The sequence below is a fragment of the Oncorhynchus clarkii genome, chromosome 3, assembly GCF_045791955.1.
Source record: "Oncorhynchus clarkii lewisi isolate Uvic-CL-2024 chromosome 3, UVic_Ocla_1.0, whole genome shotgun sequence".
In the NCBI taxonomy this organism is placed as follows: Eukaryota; Metazoa; Chordata; class Actinopteri; order Salmoniformes; family Salmonidae; genus Oncorhynchus; species Oncorhynchus clarkii.
In genome coordinates this window covers 38,869,149-38,891,573 of record NC_092149.1, presented here as the reverse complement: position 1 = coordinate 38,891,573, position 22,425 = coordinate 38,869,149, and the positions used below count along the sequence as shown (strand labels likewise).

Sequence of the window (22,425 nt, the reverse complement as noted above, 5' to 3'; positions counted from 1 at the left end):
TACTCTAAAATGGACTAAATTATTTTTGTGTTGGGGGGGGGGGGAGGTTTATTAGTGATGTGGTTTTATATCTGGCATGTCACACACTGGCTTCATGGTTTTATGACTACTGTAAAGCATTTCAATAGAATCAACATTTGGACGAAAGTCCCATTCCCTATACTTCAGATGTTTTCCCCACGTAGGCCAACACGCAATTTATACCGTGCGATAAAGATTCCTCGTGGTGTGTGTAGACGTAGCGTTATATCAGGTCGGGTGACAAGATTCTCTGAGGGGAAACTGATTTTTTTTAAAGGCATCCAAAAAAAGGCAACAGTACTTAGTTGTTCCGCATCTCTCCAAATATAAATGAACCTTAACAAATAGGATTATGTCTAGGTTAGGTTAGACTAGAGACTGGGATTACGGTGAGGTTTAAAACTCTACCTCAGTGTGGTGTTCTTGCCCAGTCCTCTCTTGTGTTCTGTGTTCCTCAGACTCAGCGACAGAACAGGGATCAGGACCTGGACCACATGACTGTCCAGAACAGCTATCGTCTCCAGAACACTGTACACCTGTCTGTCATACAACCCCTCGTTCTCCTCCACAAAGGACCTGAACACACAGAACACAGTAAGACAGAGATACTGTAACACCAATGTACATGCTTTATACACACAAAGCGTCGCAGGATATGTACATTTCTAACCGTGACGGTTCAAAAAAAGCATGGCTGCCCTAGAACAGCGTCGCGTTCAGCCGACACGAAGCGGAAGGAAATGTTCTGAACAGAGTGAAACAATGAAGCATTCCACGAACTTGTCCGACGTCTGAAAAACGGTTTTGCTACGGTGTACATTAATAGACACCACCCCAAGCGCTGAATGCAGAGAAAAGGAAGAGTAAAGACCACGGCAGTTGGTGTCGCTCACCGTAGGACAGTGACGGTCTGGTCACATGGTGCACCCCCTGCGGCGGCCGAACATCTCTCCACCACCAGCTGCAGGGCCTCTGTACTGGTCCTCCTCACTGTGAACACACAGCTGCTTTTAGACTGGTTACCACACGCACATTGCACACACGAAAAACCTAGAAGAACCCCCCCCCCCCATAGCAGCAAGCTCGTTCGGCATATTGTTCACAAATAGGATTACTGCGCGTACGCGTCTTTCTGTGTGTGGACTCTCACCGTGAGGCTCGTTGACCAGCTTCAGGCAGCGGAGCAGAGAGGGGAGGGGCATGGTGAGCAGGGCGGGGTCACTGTCATTGTTCCGTCTCAGCAGCTCCAATAGGAAGGCCAGGACCGTGACCAGGCGGGGAGGAGGGGCGTTGCCTTTGAAATGCAAGAAGTTCTCACTATGGAGACAGAGACAGACGAAGGTATGACACAGAGCCATATCATGTCTGGCCATTTGGTAGATGTTCTTAGGAGGCTGTCAAGGTGGATTAGGATGAAGTTATCCTGAGACACTGCTCCAAGGTCAGTTTGGCTTCGCATTCCCTTACCTAATTATGTGGGCAGGGTTAACTCCTCCTGGATCTGTGCCTAAGAGCAATCTCTACCCAGAGCGTCAGAACCCTACCTGATCACCTGCAGGATGCTCCTTCTCAGTGCCGCCCCACGCGGGGTGGGCGTGGCCTCGCAGGCCGCCAGCAGCACCGGGTGATTAGCTATGGCTCCAACCGATGGCGTGGCAGGCAGGAAATGGTCGAGGTACTTGGAGATGACATCCCGGAGCTGCTTCTTCAGGTAGGCACCCTGAGACTGAGACATACTGGTTGCTATAGACAGACCCTGGAGGGGAGGAAAGGAGAGACAGAGAGAGGTCAGTTCGTATACTTTTCTTTCTTCCCCTCCAACCCTGCTAGTACGTTCAGAAGTATCAAAACAATTATTTTTGTCAGAAGTATCAAAAGTGGAAGTGTGTGTGTGGGTGTCTGTGCATGCGGCCCACCTGCAGGTAGAGGGGCAGGCTGTCCCTCAAGGCCTTGTCCAGCCCGGACAGAGAGTTAGGGAGGAGCAGCCCGTTGACAATGTTGAAGAGCAGATGCTGGGCCTTGGAGGTGGCCAGCAGGGGACTCCAGTGCTTCACAATGTACCCTGAGAACACACACACACACACACACACACACACACACACACACACACACGTTTGAGGCGATAGGCTCGAAGCAAGTCGCTGGGCAGAATTGCTAACCCTGATCATATCCTGATCCTCGTAAACACGCCGATTCCTTCTCACCCAATACCAAATTGACCTCTAGCAAATATATCTTCTATGCACTTGTAGAGATCTGAAATGACTGCATAGATATAAGCAATATGGCCATAGCTCCACCTTACACCTATCCAGTCCTTAGAGATTCACACAACAGCCTAAGGGGATAGGGGCAGACCTCAGTGATGCAAACACCCACCCACAGCCCAGTAGGCCAGCAGCAGCCCCTCCTGAGGACTCTTATTGACCAGGTAGTGTTTGATATACTTCATGATGTCCCCTGTGTAGTCCAGAGCACGGGTGACCATGGCAGAACGCTCAGACAACACCTGCAGCCCACTGTACACACGCCCCACAGCCTGAGAGAGGAAAATAAAAAACGACAACGTATTTAAGCTGTATTTGTATGGAAATGCGGACTTGCCTTTCAGCGTATGCTGTTGATATACATGTTAATGCCAAAATAAAGGAAACACCAACATAAAATGTCTTAATAGGGCATTGGGCCACCACAAGCCAGAACAGCTTCAATACTTCTTGGCATAGATTCTACAAGTGTCTGGAATTCTATTGCAAGGATGCGACATCATTCTTCCATGAGAAATTCCATTTTGGAAAACGCTGTATCAAGCACCGCTCCAGAATCTCCAAAAAGTGTTCAAATGGATTGAGATCTGGTGAGTGAGACACACACACACCCTTTAAACCTCCTTCGCTCATTTGAGACCCCTCTTTCAAAGTCACTGAGATCTCTTCTAGACATGGTTGCCAAAATAATGGGCAACTGGGAATGTTTTATACATGGGATGAATTGCTTAAATAACTCCGGAACCACACAAGTGTGGAAGCACCTACTTTCAATATACAGTGGGGCAAAAAAGTATTTAGTCAGCCACCAACTGTGCAAGTTCTCCCACTTAAAAAGATGAGAGGCCTGTAATTTTCATCATAGGTACACTTCAACTATGACAGACAAAATGAGAAAAAAAAATCCAGAAAATCACATTGTAGGATTTTTAATGAATTTATTTGCAAATGATGGTGGAAAGTAAGTATTTGGTCACCTACAAACAAGCAAGATTTCTGGCTCTCACAGACCTGTAACTTCTTCTTTAAGAGGCTCCTCTGTCCTCCACTCGTTACCTGTATTAATGGCACCGGTTTGAACTTGTTATCAGTATAAAAGACCTGTCCACAACCTTAAACAGTCACACTGTCAAAGGACACCAGAAACAAAATTGTAGACCTGCACCAGGCTGGGAAGACTGAATCTGCAATAGGTAAGCAGCTTGGTTTGAAGAAATCAACTGTGGGAGCAATTATTAGGAAATGGAAGACATACAAGACCACTGATAATCTCCCTCGATCTGGGGATCCACGCAAGATCTCACCCGTGGGGTCAAAATTATCACAAGAGCGGTGAGCAAAAATCCCAGAACCACATGGGGGAACCTAGTGAATGACCTGCAGAGAGCTGGGACCAAAGTAACAAAGTCTACCATCAGTAACACACTACGCCGCCAGGGACTCAAATCCTGCAGTGCCAGACGTGTCCCCCTGCTTAAGCCAGTACATGTCCAGGCCCGTCTGAAGTTTGCTAGAGAGCATTTGGATGATCCAGAAGAAGATTGGGAGAATGTCATATGGTCAGATGAAACCAAAATATTACTTTTTGGTAAAAACTCAACTCGTCGTGTTTGGAGGACAAAGAATGCTTAGTTGCATCCAAATAACACCATATCTACTGTGAAGCATGGGGGTGGAAACATCATGCTTTGGGGCTGTTTTTCTGCAAAGGGACCAGGACGACTGATCCGTGTAAAGGAAAACATGAATGGGGCCATGTATCGTGAGATTTTGAGTGAAAACCTCCTTCCATCAGCAAGGGCATTGAAGATGAAACGTGGCTGGGTCTTTCAGTATGACAATGATCCCAAACACACCGCCCGGGCAACGAAGGAGTGGCTTCATAAGAAGCATTTCAAGGTCCTGGAGTGGCCTAGCCAGTCTCCAGATCTCAACCCCATAGAAAATATTTGGAGGGAGTTGAAACACTTATTTTCCACCATAATTTTGCAAATAAATTCATTAAAAATCCTACATTTTGATTTTCTGGATTTTTTTTCTCATTTTGTCTGTCATAGTTGAGATGAGGCCTGTAATTTAAGTGGGAGAACTTGCACAATTGGTGGCTGACTAAATACTTTTTTGCCCCACTGTACTTTCTATCCCTCATTTACTAAAGTGTTTCCTTTATTTTGGCAGTTACCTGTATGTATCGTGCATGTTGCAAATATCTTTGTGCACATGCGTGTGTGAGATGACAAGCTACCCTGTGTGTGTGACGAGGTGTGTGTAGTACCTTGATGAACATCTCCAGAGCAGACCTGGGCACTAGCTTGCTGCCGGCTCCAGGCTGCAGCCCGGCCTTCTGCAGTAGGGAGTCCACCTCAGGGAGCCTTAATACGAGCCTAGTGAGCTCCGACAACTGCTCCTCCAGAGCCCTGCCTGGAAAAAGTCATAAATAATCATAAATAATCACACATGCCACTTAGCAGACGTGTAAATGCAGTCTTTGGATAAACATGTTTCCCAATTCTGATCTTTTGCCCGATTTATTGGCAAAATATCTGATCTGATTGGGCAAAATATCAAAATTGGGCTGCCTGTGTAAATGCTGGCCATTTTTAGAATGTGTATTAGTTCCTTATGGGAACTGAACCCACGACCTTAAGTGTTTCTAGCGCCACTCTTTCCAACTGAGCCACACATATACACACTTACATCTCCATAACAAAACACATAACAAAACACTGAAATAAACTTACAGAAAAACACATACTTAAAGGGGAAACTAATGGGAAATTATCATAATATGGTAATAGACAAGAAGTGTAAGTGTAGTGTTTTAATGTGGCCTAACTTACTGAGGATGTCTTTCCATTGCTGACTGCTGAACAGAAACCAGTGAGGCCTGGCCAGTGTGTGCACGCATGACTACGTATCTTCGCATAAGAACGTTTGATAAATGGTTGGATGTCCAGGGTTCTAGGTTGAGGTTCTGTACCTGCTCTGCTGTCCGTGCCATCTGGGTTCTTGTGGATGTGCTGCTGCAGAACACAGCGGAACCAGGCTCTCACAGACAGGGTCTGGGCTGAGCCCGACACGGAACCTCCACAGCCGGAGCTCACTGAATACACCAGCTCACTGTGGAAGAGAGGTCAGCTTGACATAGACATATTTGTTGTTTGTTCTAAGGGAATCACAAGTTAGAGAAAGGTGAGGCACAGAATTTATAATCTTGATTGAATAATTAGTTATTGTTTGGGATGCGAGGTGATTTGAGGATCAGTGATTCTGTGCAGTCTGACCGCAATGTAGCGGATCTCAATCTCTACAGTCGTGGCCAAAAGTTGAATTACACAAATATTAATTTTCACAAAGTCTGCTGCCTCAATTTGTATGATGGCAATTTGCATATACTCCAAATGTTATCAAGAGTGATCAGATGAACTGCAATGCAATTAATTGCAAAGTCCCTCTTTGCCATGCAAATGAAATGAATCCCCAAAAAACATTTCCACTGCATTTCAGCCCTGCCACAAAAGGACCAGCTGACATGTCAGTGATTATCTCGTTAACACAGGTGTAAGTGTTGACGAGGACAAGGCTGGAGATCACTCTGTCATGCTGATTTGAGTTCAAATAACAGACTGGAAGCTTCAAAAGGAGGGTGGTGCTTGGAATCATTGTTCTTCCTCTGTCAAACATGGTTATCTGCAAGGAAACACGTGCCGTCATCAGTGCTTTGCACAAAAAGGGCTTCCCAGGCAAGGATATTGCTGCCAGTGAGATTGCACCTAAATCAACCATTTATCGGATCATCAAGAACTTCAAGGAGAGCGGTTCAATTGTTGTGAAGGCGGCTTCAGGGCACCCAAGAAAGTCCAGCAAGCGCAAGGACCGTCTCCTAAAGTTGATTCAGCTGCGGGATCGGGGCACCACCAATACAGAGCTTGCTCAGGAATGGCTGCAGGCAGGTGTGCGTTCATCTGCACGCACAGTGAGGCGAAGACTTTTGGAGGATGGCCTGGTGTAAAGAAGGGCAGCAGAGAAGCCACTTCTCTCTAGGAAAAACATAAGGGACAGACTGATATTCTGCAAAAGGTACAGGGATTGGACTGCTGAGGACTGGGGTAAAGTCATTTTCTCTGGTGAATCCCCTTTCCGATTGTTTGGGGCATCCGGAAAAAAGCTTGTCCGGAGAAAATAAGGTCAGCGCTAGCCTCAGTCCTGTGTCATGCCAACAGTAAAGAATCCTGAGACCATTCATGTGTGGGGTTGCTTCGCAGCCAAGGGAGTGGGCTCACTCACAATTTTGCCTAAGGACACAGAATGGTATCAACACATCCTCTGAGAGCAACTTCTCCCAACCTTCCAGGAACAGTTTGGTGACAAACAATGCATTTTCCAGCATGATGGAACACCTTGCCATAAGGCAAAAGTGATAACTAAGTGGCTCGGGGAACAAAACATCGATATTTTGGGTCCATGGCCAGGAAACTCCACAGACCTTAATCCCATTGAGAATTTGTGATCAACCCTCAAGGAGGCGGGTGGACAAACAAAAACCCACAAATTCTGACAAACTCCAAGCATTGATTGTGCAAGAATGGGCTGCCATCAGTCAGGATGTGGCCCAGAAGTTAATTGACAGCATGCCAGGGCGGATTGCAGAGGTATTGAAAAAGAAGGGTCAACACTGCAAATATTGACTCTTTGCATCAACTTCATGTAATTGTCAATAAAAGCCTTTGATACTTATGAAATGCTTGTAATTATACTTCAATATTCCATAGTAACATCTGACAAAAATATCTAAAGACACCGAAGCAGCAAACTTTGTGAAAATGTATATTTGTGTCATTCTCAAAACTTTTGGCCACGACTGTATGTTCCACCGGAGCAAGGCTCTGCACAGATGTGCTAATCTGAATAAAGGGAGGCTCACATGATGGATAGTAGCTTGGAATGCAAAGGTGATTTGTAGATCCATGATTTTGTGCAGCACCTTGCTCAGAATGATCCTTTCGGATGTGCCACCACACATGGTTCATATTCATTAGTGCACTCCGTAGCAAAGTGTTTTGCAACAGAAAATAAAAACAAGCATTCCTATTGGACAAGTTCAGACCCTGCTTACTAGGGTAATGTACTGGAGTAATGTTACCTGTTCTGGAGCAGGTGGGGTAGGTAGCGAGTCACTAGCAGGGGGTGAAGCATGTCGTCCCAGCTGAAGCACTGCATGATGGACTGGATGGGGTTGGGCTGGAGGTCTTGGGGGGCAGAGCTAGGAAGGTCAAAGGCCAGCAGTGTAAATCCTGGAAAAGAGAGTCAACATTCATACCATGTTACGGTAACTACCATGGAAAATACATTTGAGAGAGTCATACTATAATGGAAAGATTTTTCACTGCATGCTCAAGACAAAGCAAAGATGCAAGATTTTGAGAGTAAAAGAGCTGACAAGAGGAGCGCGAGAGAGAGAAACAGTGAGACAAAGGCAGACAGTGTAGATTATCTTATGAGAAAGACAACTGTTCGTGTGTGCAACCCACAGTGTGAAATTGTTGTACACAGTGAACATTTATCCTCCTCCCTCCCACTCTCTCCCTCTCTGTGTGAGCCTCTGACCTGCGGCAGCATCAGCCAGTTGGGCAGGAGGGGTGTTGGAAAGGCGCAGGCTGCGGAGGAAGGGGAAAAAGTGGGCCCAGAGAGCTGCTGCAACCGCTAGGTGGCGGTCTTTACCCATGCTGGCACTGGGAGGAGGCAGCCAGACACCGGGGGGACATGCCGAGTGGCCAGGCTGGACATTGCGCTGATGGACCCTCCTGTAGGACATACATACACCAATAACATCATTATTCAACAGAACCACAGCATCTCCCTCTCTTTCACACCACCTCTCCACCTCCATCCCTATCTATACTCCACTTCCTTCCTCTTTCACATTCTCTCCTCCCTCTTCTTCGCTCTCTCACTCTTCCCATCTCTGGGGGGATTAGGTCATGCGGTGCAGTGCCGGGTAGAGAGGAGCAGGGCAGGGCAGATCCCCTGTACACAGACTGGGCTCTGGCTGCTGTGTCTGCCTGGCCCCACGGCGGCTGGCATTAGCCCAGATAAGCAGCTGAAGGAGCTGTAATCTCATTTAGACTGAAGATGATCCTCCTGTCCCCTCATTCGCCCGGATGGAGCGAGGGAGAGAGGGATGGAGGGGAGGGAGGCAGGGGTGAGTACTGGCACTCCCTCAGCTCCCCACTCGTCTCTCTCACACACACAGACACACACCTCTGCCTGCGCCTTCCAGCAAGGTTGTATCTAATCCAGAGAGAGCCGAGACAATCGATTAGAGTCTGAATTCATTAGCCTCGTTACTACGGCGGAATGGGCCTTTCACACCCATCAAGGCTCATTGTACAAGACATAGTCAGAGACCCCACTTAATCCTCCCCACTGCCGCTTCTTATAGCTGTACACACACACCATTAGAGACCCCACTTAACCCCTCTCCCAAATGCAGCCACTATCACACACACACAGACTGACTTGCCACTCGGACAGCTGATGAAACTGTGGGTTTGCACAACCAATGAATGTCTGCACAAACTCTCAGAAACCGTCTCAGGGAAGCCCATCTACATGCTCGTCGTCCTCACCAGGGTCTTGACCCGACTACAGTTTGGAGTCGTAACCGACTTCAGTGGGCAAATGCTCACCTTCGATGGCCACTGGCACGCTGGAGTGTTCTTCACGGATGAATCCCGGTTTCAACTGTACCGGGCAGATGGCAAACAGCGTGTATGGCGTCGTGCAGGCGAGCGGTTTGCTGATGTCAATGTTGTAAACAGATTGCCACATGGTGGCGGTGGGGTTATGGTATGGGGTTATGGCAATTTGAATGCACAGAGATACCGTGTCGAGATCCTATGGCCCGTTGTTGTGCCATTACTTCATATTTCAGCATGATAAAGCACGCCCCTATGTCGCAAGGATCTGTACACAATTCCTGGAAACGGAAAATGTCCCAGTTCTTCCATGGCCTGCAAACTCAGACATTGAGCATGTTTGGGATGCTCTGGATCAACGTTTATCACAGCGTATTCCAGTTCCCGACAACAACCTCTGGCAGTCTATGGGGGTGCCACAGGGTTCAATTCTTGGGCCGACTTTTCTCTGTATATATCAATGATGTCGCTCTTGCTGCGGGTGATTCTTTGATTAACCTCTACGCAGACGACACCATTCTGTATACATCTGGCCCTTCTTTGGACACTGTGTTAACAAACTTCCAAACGAGCTTCAATGCCATACAACACTCCTTCCGTGGCCTCTAACTGCTCTTAAATGCTAGTAGAATGAAATGCATGCTCTTCAACCAATCACTGCCCGCACCCGTCCGCCCGACTAACATCACTACTCTGGAAGGTTCCGACTTAGAATATGCGGACAACTATAAATACCTAGGTGTCTGGCTAGACTGTAAACTCTCCTTCCAGACTCACATTAAGCATCTCCAATCCAAAGTTAAATCTAGAATCGGCTTGAATATTTCGCAACAAAGCCTCCTTCACTCATGCTGCCAAACATACCCTCATAAAACTGACTATCCTACCGATCCTTAACTTCAGCAATGTCATTAAAAAATAGCCTCCAACACTCTACTCAGCAAATTGGATGCAGTCTAACACAGTGCCATCCGTTTTGTCTCCAAAGCCCCATATACTACCCAACACTGCGACCTGTATGCTCTCATTGGATGGTCCTCGCTACATATTTGTCGCCAAACCCACTGGCTTCAGGTCATCTTTAAGTCTTTGCAAGGTAAAGCTCCGCCTTATCTCAGCTCACTGGTCACAATAGCAACACCCACCCGTAGCACGCGCTCCAGCAGGTATATTTCACTGGTCATCCCCAAAGCCGCCTTTCCTTCCAGGTCTCTGCTACCAATGACTGAATCACTGAAGTTGGAGACTTATATCTCCCTCACTAACTTTAAGAGTCAGCTGTCAGAGCAGCTTACCGATCGCTGCAGCTGTACACAGCCAATCTGTAAATAGCCCATGCAACCAACCACCTACCTACCTCATCCCCATATTTGTTTTTCTGCACACCAGTATTTCTACTTGCACATCCTCATCTGCACATATACAGTTGAAGTCAGAACTTTACATACACCTTAGCCAAATACATTTAAACTCAGTTTATCACAATTCCTGACATTTAATCCTAGTAATAATTGCCTGTCTTAGGTCAGTTAGGATCACCACTATATTTTAAGAATATAAAATGTCAGAATAATAGTAGAGAGAATTACTTATTTCAGCTTTAATTTCTTTCATCACATTCCCAGTGGGTCAGAAGTTTAGATACACTCAATTAGTATTTGGTAGCATTGCCTTTAATTTGTTTAACTTGGGTCAAACGTTTCAGGTAGCCTTCCACAAGCTTCCCACAATAAGTTGGGTGAATTTTGGCCCATTCCTCCTGACAGAGCTGGTGTAACTGAGTCAGGTTTGTAGGCCTCCTTGCTCACACACGCATTTTCAGTTCTGTAGGATTGAGGTCAGGGCTTTGTGATGGCCACTCCAATACCTTGACTTTGTTGTGCTTAAGCCTTTTTGCCACAACGTTGGAAATATGCTTCAGGTCATTGTCCATTTAGAAGACCCATTTGCAACCAAGCTGATGTCTTGAGATGTTGCTTCAATATATCCACATCATTTTCCTTTCATCTCTAGGAGACAGAACGTGTCTCCTTACTGAGCTGTATGAGATCAGGTCTTGGCTGATTTCTCTTGATTTTCCCATGATGTCAAGCAAAAAGGCGCTGAGTTTGAAGGTAGGCCTTGAAATACATCCACAGGTACATCTTCAATTGACTCAAATGATCTCAATTAGCCTAACAGAAGCTTCTAAAACCATTACATCATTTTCTGGATTTTTCAAGCTGTTTAAAGGCCCACTCAACTTAGTGTATGTAAACTTCTGACCCACTGGAATTGTGATACAGTGAAATAAGTGAAATAATCTGTATGCAAACAATTGTTGGAAAAATGACTTGTGTCATGCACAAAGTAGATGTCCTTACAGACTTGCCAAAACTATAGTTTGTTAACAAGACATTTGTGGAGTGGTTGAAAAAAATAGTTTTAATGACTCCAACCTAAGTGTATGTAAACTTCCGACTTCAACCGTATCACTCCAGTGTAAATTGCTAAATTGTAATTACTTTGCCACTATTGGCCTATTTATTGCTTTACCTCCTTACTTCATTTGCACACACTGTATACAGATTTTTCAATTGTGTTATTGACTGTAAGAATGTTTATCCCATGTGTAACTCTGTTGTTTTTGTCGCACTGCTTTGCTTCGTCTTCACCAGATCGCAGTTGTAAATGAGAACTTGTTCTCAACTGGCCTACCTGGTTAAATAAAGGTGAAATAAATAAAAAAAACATAAAAAAAATATCCAGCAACTTTGCACAGCCATTGAATGAGAGTAGGACAACATTTCACAGCCTGATCAACTATATGTGAAGGAGATGTGTTGCACTGCATGAGGCAAATGGTGGTCACACCAGATACTGACTGGTTTTCTGATCCAGCCCCCACTTTTTTAAAGACATCCGTGAGAAACACATGCATATCTGTATTCCCAGTCATGTGAAATCCATAGATTAGGGTCTAATGAATTTAAATAAATTAACTGATTTCCTTATTTGAACTGTAACTCAGTAAAAATCCTTTAAAATGTTTGCATGTCGCGTTTCTATTTTTGTTCGGTGTAGTTCAGGCATACCGTAACCTACACCGGTTGAATGTGTTTGTTGTTATTGTCGGCTAATCAAAGGGGCACTGTCTACACTGGCTCCATGTGTAGCAAACAACGCAGATCTTTAAATCAATGCAAAGTTGAATTAAAATGATGGAATTAAGTTAGTTAAATGATAAGGAGTAGGCTACAATGAGGAACCATCAGGTAGGCTGTTGTTTAATCTAAATGGAGTTGAAGACAGCAAGCCAGTTCAAGTTTTTTCTCCCCAATTCCGTGGTATCCAATTGGTAGTTATAGTCTTGTCCCATCGCTGCAACTCCCGTACGGATTCGGGAGAGGCGAACGTCGAGAGCCGCACATCCTACGAAACCCAACCCAGCCAAGCCACACTGCTTCGACACAATTCCCGCTTAACGCGGAAGCCAGTCGCACCAATGTGTCAGAGGGTACACCTGACGACCGTGTCAGTGTGCATCGCGCCCAGCCGGCCACAAGAGTCGCTAGTGCGCGATGGGACAAGAACATCCCTGCCGGCCAAACCCTCCTCTAACCCGGACGACGCTGGGCCAATTGTACGCCGCCCCATGGGTCTCCCGGTCGCGGCCGGCAGCGACAGACTCGAACCAGGATCTCTAGTGGCACAGCTAGCACTGTGATACAGTGCCTTAGACCACTGCACCACTTGGGAGGCCCAGTTAACAAGTGTTTTAAACATTTTTAGATATTTTAAATACTATACTATACTAATACTAAAAAAATGTCATATTATTGTAATAGTGAAAATATTTAAAATACCCATCCATAAAAATAAACAAAAATTGCTTCTCAGCAAAGAGCTATTTCTCAAGCAACAATTTTGCAAGGACTGTCTGAGTGGGTCTGAGTGAAGAGGGAAAAACTGAAAACTAGCAGTTATTGCCTGAGAGGTTTGGAACTCTCTTTCTTATTGGTCTATTAACTAAATGTAATTAGGCAGGCCAAAACGGGCTGAAATTTCAGGTGGTATCTTCAAACAGCTCTTACACTAAACGGGCATTTTCATTCTTTTCACAATGACACAGTATTTTCAAACCTCGGTGTGGAAATACATATAAAACACAGGAAAATGATGTTTATGATTGCACTGGGCCTTAAATAATGACAAGGGGAAAACAACTATTGCCTCCCACCACCTCCATAATGCCCATCCACTGCTCCTTAAAAGAGCAACTCAAGGTCCAATGGAGGGCCAAGGTGTAGGGGCGTAGGGTCTAGATACGGAGGAGAGCACTTCATTAAGATCTCAGATAATTGTCCACCACCCGCCCCCCAATATAATACTGAATGTGTACCACTGAGACCTCACACACCCCCTCTGGCGACACAGGGGTCTCAAGCTCCCACGCGCAGGATCATGGGAAGGAATGAAATGTGAGGAATTAGCCTCCTGATTGGCTGTTGGGCGGGCGGCTGGCCTTGGCGATGGCCATCCGAGTCAGTGGTTGTCACACACACACCTCTCTCGGTCGCAGCCTCTGGGAGGATAATTCTCTTAATGTGTGCAGATTCCACTCTGCTCTTAATAAACATAATGACGGCGAGGCACAATTTGCCGGACTACATAATTACCTGTTAATTGTGTCACTGAAAACGCATTAAATCACAGAGATACCAAGTACTGCCAGGAAGTAGAATTAAGCTTCATTTGGCAGGACGAATTCGAGAAAGCGCTTTTTTATTTAGTTAAATGGGTCAGCATGATCTCAGCCATAACACTGTCCCCTTTGGGATTTTGTGCAAATGAGTGCCCTCCAACCCCGAGATATGAGATGGGGAAGTTTTTTGAATTAGTGAAGCTAACAAGATATGCCGCGTTACGGGAGCCTGGACTGAAATAAGAGAAGAGCACACTTTAGTGATGGTGGAATAATCTAGTTACATATCAGGATTTTTAAAAACGATATATATCGCATCGACAATATCGCAATATTACTTATACATCGTATATGCACTTAATTATCGTGAAACCGTATCGTGAGGCCCCTGGCAATTCCCAGCACTAGTGCACTTAGTGTTTATGGGAATGTGTGCATGCATACACAGGAGAGTCAAAGCAAGCACACACTCATATAAGTTATGAGTGAGGATTGTTGCAGGCTGGCAGCTTACTGCTACATTAGCGCTGACTCAGGGTAATCCAACCTCAACACTAACACAACACTGTAGTGGTCCGGTCCATTCAGACAGCACCAGACACCCTCTCCCTCCTGACGCCACTGTCCTACCCTTTCACTTCTTCTCTCACCAGACAGACACCTGTTACACCTGTGCCTTTCTCTCTAAACCTTTGACCTCTGATCGGGTTGTCCGTGTAACACACACCCGTGTCCCGCTGATGAACTCACCCAGACTCGTCTCCACTCCACAAACTCACGACCTGCCGCTATACCCATGGTGACCGCACTGGGGCCCCTAGAGGCCGTAACTATACTCAAGCCTCTGCCAACACCTGCTGAAGGTGACCTGGGGGCCACGGGGTCCCAAGAGACAGAGAGGGGCCTCCATACACAATGGATGGGCTGGGTTTACCATAGGGATGGAGGGGGGACAGAGGACCGCACAATCCTGCCTTTGTAGGTGTCAGTACAGGGGCCTGACTGGCCCGTTTACTGCTTCTAGATCTCAGCATTGATAGGTAGGGCCAGGAGTTTTTTCACGTGATCATGCCAGCAAAAACTCCAGGCTCTAGTTGTAGGGTCTAAGGCCAATGCCTGAAAACATGTCAGTCTGTCCGTCACTCCATCTGTCTGCTCGTCAATGTGTAGAGTGTGGGCATTTGTGTTAAGGGTGTCTCAGTGAGTTGCTGAGTGTTTGTCCCCCCTCCCTTACCGTAACTCCCTCAGCACGATCTGCAGAAAGCCCAGGGTAGAGCTCAGCTCCGACTGGCGGCAGGCAGGCAGCAGCAGACCGAACCCCTCGTTGAGTAGCTTCTCCTCCGACAGACCGAGACTTGCGCTCGTCTCAAAAACCTCGGCCACGCCCTCTAGGTAGGACCCCAGGGGGCCCCAGAGGGCCAGGCGGCGAGACGGTTCTGTGGTCTTCAGGTAGAACTCCCTGGCTGTCTGAGAGAAGGAGGCGGCCAGCCAGCTAGCTTGGGCCCCCACGTCAAGGCCCCTCTCCTGGAAGAGCATTAAGAGAGCCAGTTGGCCCCTCCACACCAGGCTCCGCTGGGCAGGGGGGGAGTCCGGAGGGAGCAGGCCCAGCAACTCACAGGCCCGGCCGGCCACGTCCTCCAGCTCGGCCTGCCGGGCCACCACTACGAACAGCAGCAGGAAGTTCATCAGCCCAGCCTCGGATAGTTCCTGCATCCGCCGCTGGTGGAACTTGGAGTACACCCTGGAGAGGCGCGAGAGAGATGGATGAGAAATAAGGGACATGAGTTCCCATTGGTCATAGTAAGATGAAGAGATAGTAGTGTCACAGTTCAAATTGAGTGTGTGACATATTATTAATCTTTCACTGAGACTTTGCATTGCTCTAGACAAAATCAGACTGCACCGCCCAAACCAAAATTCAAGTCTTCAAATGTTTATTGGTAGATCTCCCCACCCGCACCTTTCTCCATCACTCCTTCTCTGGTGCTGATGAGAGGCATGCCAGGTGTGTGTGTGTGTATGAGGAAAAACACCCAGCGCATAGTTGTTAGATCCTACAGGCACCGTGAACAAATGCCTTTAGAGATCATGTTAAATGTCAGACACTCAGCAGTAGGCACGCAGTCACCCACTCTGCAGTCAAACCAATCTACTGCAACACCAGTTAGAGATCAATAACTATCACACACACACCACCCGGGGCTGTGGCGGTCATGAAATTTTGGCAGCCGGTGGTTGTCAAGCAAATAACTGCCGGGCTCACGGTAATTGACCGTTAATTTAAATAAACACATTTAGCATCTCCTGGCTTTCATGCATAGCCTACAAGCCACTGATGCAGACCTTTGGAAAATCTACAGTACCAGTCAAAAGTGTGGACACACCTACTCATTCATTTCTACATTGTAGAATAATAGTGAAAACATCAAAACTATGAAATAACACATATGGAATCATGTAGTAACCAAAAAAAGTGTTAAACAAATCAAAATGTATTTTATATTTGAGATTCTTCAAAGTAGCCACCCTTTGCCTTGATGACAGCTCTGCAAACTCTTGGCATTCTCTCAACCAGCATTTAAAAAAATGTATTGTACCTTTATTTAACTAGGCAAGTCAGTTACAACCTGTTTGGGATAGGAGGCAGTATTTTCATGTTCGGATGAAAAGCGTGCCCAGAGTAAACTGCCTGCTACTCAGGCCCAGAAGCTAATATATGCATATTATTAGTAGATTTGGATAGAAAACACTGAAGTTTCTAAAACTGTTTGAATGTCTGTGAGTATAACAGAACTCATATGGCAGGTGAAAACCTGAGAAAAGTTTTTCCAAGTCATTGCCTTTCGAATATACAGTGTAAATGGGGTCATTTTGCACTTCCTAAGGCTACCACTAGATGTCAACAGTATTTGGAACCTTGTTTCAGGCTTCTACTATGACGGGGGAGCAAAAAAGAGCTGTTTGACTAAGAGGTCTGGCAGAATGCCTTGAGCTAAGTCACGCTCGCAGCCGTGAGCGGCGTTCCTTTTCATTTCTAAAGACAAAGGAATTGTCCGGTTGAAACATGATTGAAGATTTATGACAAAAAGATCCTAAAGAAAGATTGATTCTATACATCGTTTGACATGTTTCTACGAACTGTAATAGAACCTTTTTGACTTTTCGTCTGGACTTTCGTCTTGCCCGCGCCTTGTGAATTTCGATTGGTGAACTAAACGCGCTAACAAAAGGGAGGTTTTTGGACTTAAAGATTAACTTTATCGAACAAAAACATTTATTGTGGAACTGGGATACTTGGGAGTGCATTCTGATGAAGATCATCAAAGGGAAGTGAATATTTATAACGCTATTTCTGACTTTTACTGACTCCATAACATGGCGGGTATCTGTATGGCTTGTTTTTGTGGCTTAGCGCTGTACTCAGATTATTGCATGATGTGCCTTTTCCGTAAAGCTTTTTTGAAATCTGACACAGCGGTTGCATTAAGGAGAAGTATATCTTTAATTCTATGCATAACACATATCTTTTATCAAAGTTTATGAGTATTTCTGTAAATTGATGTTTTCGAGGCACAACATTACTGAACAGAATTCGCCAATGTAAACAGATTTTTGGATATAAATATGAACTTTATCGAACAAAACATACATGTACTGTGTAACATGAAGTCCTATGAGTGCCATCTGATAAAGATCAAAGTTTAGTGATTCATTTTAATCTCTATTTCTGCCTTTGTGACTCCTCTCTTTGGCTGGAAAATGGCTGTATAATTTTCTGTGACTAGGCACTGACCTAACATAATCGTATGGTGTGCTTTTGCTGTAAAGCCTTTTAGAAATCGGACACGATGGCTAGATTAACAAGAAGTTAAGCTTTAATTTGGTGTATTGCACTTGTGGAAAATAAGTATTTGGTCACCTACAAACAAGCAAGATTTCTGGCTCTCACAGACCTGTAACTTCTTCTTTAAGAGGCTCCTCTGTCCTCCATTCGTTACCTGTATTAACGGCACCTGTTTGAACTTGTTATCAGTATAAAAGACACCTGTCCACAACCTCAAACAGTCACACTCCAAACTCCACTATGGACCTAGTGAATGACCTGCAGAGAGCTAACAGTGCCAGACGTGTCCCCCTGCTTAAGCCAGTACATGTCCAGGCCCGTCTGAAGTTTGCTAGAGAGCATTTGGATGATCCAGAAGAAGATTGGGAGAATGTCATATGGTCAGATGAAACCAAAATATAACTTTTTGGTAAAAACTCAACTCGTTGTGTTTGGAGGACAAAGAATGCTGAGTTGCATCCAAAGAATACCATACCTACTGTGAAGCATGGGGTGGAAACATCATGCTTGGGGGCTGTTTTTCTGCAAAGGGACCAGGACGACTGATCCGTGTAAGGAAAAAATGAATGGGGCCATGTATCGTGAGATTTTGAGTGAAAACCTCCTTCCGTCAGCAAGGGCATTGAAGATGAAACGTGGAAACGTGGGTCTTTCAGCATGACAATGATCCCAAACACACCGCCCGGGCAACGAAGGAGTGGCTTCGTAAGAAGCATTTCAAGGTCCTGGAGTGGCCTAGCCAGTCTCCAGATCTCAACCCCATAGAAATGTTTTGGAGGGAGTTGAAAGTCCGTGTTGCCCAGCAACAGCCCCAAAACATCACTGCTCTAGAGGAGATCTGCATGGAGGAATGGGCCAAAATACCAGCAACAGTGTGTGAAAACCTTGTGAAGACTTACAGAAAACAAAGGGTATATAACAAAGTATTGAGATAAACTTTTGTTATTGACCAAATACTTATTTTCCACCATAATTTGCAAATAAATTCATTAAAAATCCTACAATGTGATTTTCTGGATTTTTTTTCTTATTTTGTCTGTCGTAGTTGAAGTGTACCTATGATGAAAATTACAGGCCTCTCTCATCCTTTTAAGTGGGAGAACTTGCACAATTGGTGGCTGACTAAATACTTTGTGTTATTTCAAAGTTTTGATGTCTTCACTATTATTCTACAATGTAGAAAATAGCAAAAATAAATAAAACGCTTGAATGAGTAGGTGTGTACAAACTTGACTGGTACTGTACATTTAAAAAAAAAGTCTAATAAATTCATGGAATATAGCCTACACCATCACAAGTATCCATTATTTATTTTAGACAGGTCTAACACGATATGAAGAAAATTTAGTCTATTTCAGAACAGAATAGCATACTCCGAATTGTCCTTATGTTAGGCCCTGATATGGCTGTGTGCTACACTAGTTTATTTAGCAGACATGATTTGCTTAGAATTCCGTGGCATTATTTTATAGTATGAAGAATAAAATGTAACATATCCTTACTATTTTATTCAGCTATTTACATAAGTATTCAGACCCTTTACTTAGTACTTTGTTGAAGCACCTTTGGCAGCAATTGACAGCCTAGAGTCTTCTTGGGGATGATACTACAAGCTTGGCACACCTGTATTTGAGGAGTTTTCCCATTCTTCTCTGCAGATCGTTGTCCTGTTGGAAGGTGAACCTTCGCCCCAGTCTGAGGTTGTTAGCACTCTAGAGCAAGTTTTCATCAAGGATCTCTCTGTACATTGCTCTGTCCATCTTCCCGTTGATCCCTTCTAGTCTCTCAGTCCCTACAGCTGAAAAACATCCCCAAAGCATGATGCTGCCACCACCATGCTTCACCATTGGGATGGTGCCAAGTTTCCTCCAGAAGTGATGCTTGGCATTCAGGCCAAAGAGTTCAATCTTGGTTTCATCAGGCCAGAGAATCTTGTTTCTCATGGTCTGAGAGTCCTTTAAGTGCCTTTTGGCAAACTCCAAGCAGGCTGTCATGTGCCTTTTACTGAGGAGTGGCTTCCAAACTACCATAAAAGGCCTGATTGGTGGAGTGCTGCAGAGATGGTTGTTCTTCTGGAAGGTTCTCCCATCTCCACAGAGGAACTCTGGAGCTCTGTAAGAGTGACCATCGGGTTCTTGGTCACCTCCCTGACCAAGGCCCTTCTCCCACGATTGTTCAGTTTGGCTGGGCGGCCAGCTCTAGGAAGAGTCTTGGTGGTTCCAAACTTCTTGCATTTAAGAATGATGGAGTCCACTGTGTTCCTGGGGACCTTCAATGCTACAGAAATGTTTTACAGACAACTCTATGCTACATAAATGTTTTATAGACAACTCTATGCTACAGAAATGTTTTATAGACAACTCCTTCGACCTCACGGCTTTGTTTTTGCTCTGACATGACTTGCTTGGGCCAAGAAACGCGAGCAATGGACATTAGACCAGTGGAAATCTGTCCTTTGGTCTCATGAGTCCAAATTTTAGATTTTTGGTTCCAAAAATGAGATGGGATGAGTTGGACCGCAGAGTGAAGGAAAAGCAGCCAACAAGTGCTCAGCATATGTGGGAACTCCTTCAAGACTGGTGGAAAAGCATTCCTCATGAAGCTGGTTGAGAGAATGCCAAGAGTGTGCAAAGCTGTCATCAAGGCAAATGGTGACTATGTTGAAGGAGACTGGTACTGTATAAGTTTGATTTGTTTGACACTTTTCTGGTTACTACATGATTCCATGTGTGTTATTTCATAGTTTTGATGTCTTCACTATAATTCTACAGTGTAGAAAATAGTAAGAATAAAGAAAATCCTTGAATGAGTAGGTGTGTCCAAACCTTTGACTGGTACTGTATGTGTGAAATTAGTTTTGAATGACTATTATCACGCACCGGTCATCTATGCACTTAAATAGCGAATGGAGGACGCTTTTCCCATGGTTCATTTTCATGCCAGCAAGGTTGGCTATATTCCTGTTGTAAAGTGAAGCGATGTGCTAAATATTAGGATAAGTTGAGAAATAAATAGAGGCCAAGCCTATAGAAAGCTGATGAGATCCTCCTTTTAAGAGGCCATCAAAACAATGTCCTCACGCAATTGCATAGCCTATTTTGAGCAACATGAGCTCTCATTAAGTGTTTGATTTGATTTTCAATCACTTTTGCATTGATGTCAGAGTGAATCGAGGTACAATAGAGTGCTGACGACCAGGCTGTTAGTAGCCTACCAAACTTGCTAATGACCATCAGAGCTTGGAGAAGCTTAGTTACCGTGACCGGAATTTGACTGCGGTCATGACTCGTGACGGTAATATGGTCACCGTAACAGCCCTAACCATGACTGGTTCTAAAGTTCTGCTACATGTTACACGGAGAGAGAGTGAGAGGAGAAGGAAAAAGGTGAGGAAGAGAGGTGTATGGATGGTATACATGTGGCAAAAACCTAAGGCAGGAAGAGAGTGAGAAGAAGGGAAAGATGAGAAAGAGACAGAAGGTACATTTCAAATTTTTTATTTAACTAGGCAAGTCAGTTAAGATCAATTTCCTATTTACAACGATGACCTAGGAACAGTGGGTTAACTGCCTTGGAGCAGCACGACAGATTTTTACCGTGTCAGCTCGGGGATTCGATCTAGCAACCTTTTGGTTTACTGGCCCAACGCTCTAACCACTAGCCTAGTGGTTAGAGAAAAGAAAAACAGCAGTGGGAAATGGATTTATAGTTTGTCTGTAACAGGTTGGGAGGCTTTTTCCTGTGTTTTCTGTCTGTCAGACAAACAGTCCGTCTGTGTGTTTGTTTATCCTGGACAGCTTTTTCCGGAGGCGAGCAGATGCTCAAGACTCCCGGCATAAGAGATCAGCGCTCTCCCAGTCGATCCCATTAATGCAGCCACCACAGGCCTCCCATGGAGCCAGCGGGAACGCTGCCGGAACGCCGTAAGCACGCCCGGCTCTTCTCGAGGGAACTGGAGCAGAGAGAGAGGGAGAGGGGGTGTTCTAATCTGGACCAGGCCCAGCCCAGTCCGGTCCCTGCCAGCAACCTTCCTGCCGCTGCCCACCCCCATCCGTGCTGGAAACCAACACGGCTTCGTTAAGGGGAATTAACCGCCATGCTCGTTAGCTAATTAGCCTTCATGTCTGCGGAGCGGCTGAGCACGTTCCAGACAGAGGGAAGTCATTAGGCGGACTTATCCTCCTCGCTAGTGCCCAGCCGGGCTCGTCCCAGGCCACGTTCTGATGTTGGGACCATGGGCTTGGATGGGCTTATTGTCTTTGGTCTCCCCCAGAAAGAGGAGCCATAACTGGGGGAGTTTGGGAAACAGCTGTGGGTTTTATGTGGGGCTCAGTGGGACTAGGCTGGTCTCCACTGGGAGGAGAGGCAGGTGGAGGTTCCTCCTGAGACACCTGCTCTCCCTGGGAGTCTGAGCAAATAGCAAAGCCTCAGAGAGGGGCTGTGCCACACCTGGCAGGCACACACACATGCACAGACACGTCAAGATCAAGGCACAGAGAGTCGTGTCTGTGAATGTGGACTCACCTGTATTTCATATCAACATAATATTGAAGTAAACTAATTTAGCTCCATTTAAAGAGTACCTTAGGGGTTTAACTGGCCTCCTTTTCTGTACCCCATCCCTACAAACACACGCGCGCCTCACCTGCCCTTGATCTGCCTCCAAGGGGCGCCGCCTGCGTTCTCCTGGGCCAGGTAGAGAGCCAGCACTCTGAGGAAGATCTGAAAGGAGTTGGCTGAGCGGTACAGCTGGGTGTGGCCGGAGGAACGAAGGGGGGAGGGGGAGCAGCAGCTTCGGGCCTGGTCCAACAGGGCCAGGGGGGTTCTGCTCACGCTGCCGAGCCCCGACACCCCTAACCAGGGCACTGTGAACAAACCGCTCTGAAGGGAAGGGGAGACAGAGGGGAGAAT

The 22,425-nt window shown here is 45.7% G+C and overlaps 1 protein-coding gene across 3 annotated transcripts in view; it reads right to left on the bottom strand.

Annotated features, from left to right (window-relative positions):
• Window positions 1-22,425, bottom strand: part of LOC139405968 (MMS22-like, DNA repair protein) — a 36,449-nt gene that overhangs the window by 1,428 nt on the left and 12,596 nt on the right. For all 3 annotated transcript variants that reach the window (XM_071148425.1, XM_071148426.1, XM_071148427.1), the window contains exons 13-24: window positions 22,160-22,395; window positions 14,905-15,411; window positions 7,896-8,092; window positions 7,432-7,582; window positions 5,269-5,408; window positions 4,564-4,709; window positions 2,401-2,560; window positions 1,938-2,083; window positions 1,566-1,777; window positions 1,172-1,338; window positions 915-1,011; window positions 430-597 (exon numbers count right to left, since the gene is read on the bottom strand). In XM_071148425.1, the coding sequence (XP_071004526.1) occupies window positions 430-597; window positions 915-1,011; window positions 1,172-1,338; window positions 1,566-1,777; window positions 1,938-2,083; window positions 2,401-2,560; window positions 4,564-4,709; window positions 5,269-5,408; window positions 7,432-7,582; window positions 7,896-8,092; window positions 14,905-15,411; window positions 22,160-22,395 (2,327 nt within the window). The remainder of the gene's footprint in view (window positions 1-429; window positions 598-914; window positions 1,012-1,171; window positions 1,339-1,565; window positions 1,778-1,937; window positions 2,084-2,400; window positions 2,561-4,563; window positions 4,710-5,268; window positions 5,409-7,431; window positions 7,583-7,895; window positions 8,093-14,904; window positions 15,412-22,159; window positions 22,396-22,425) is intronic.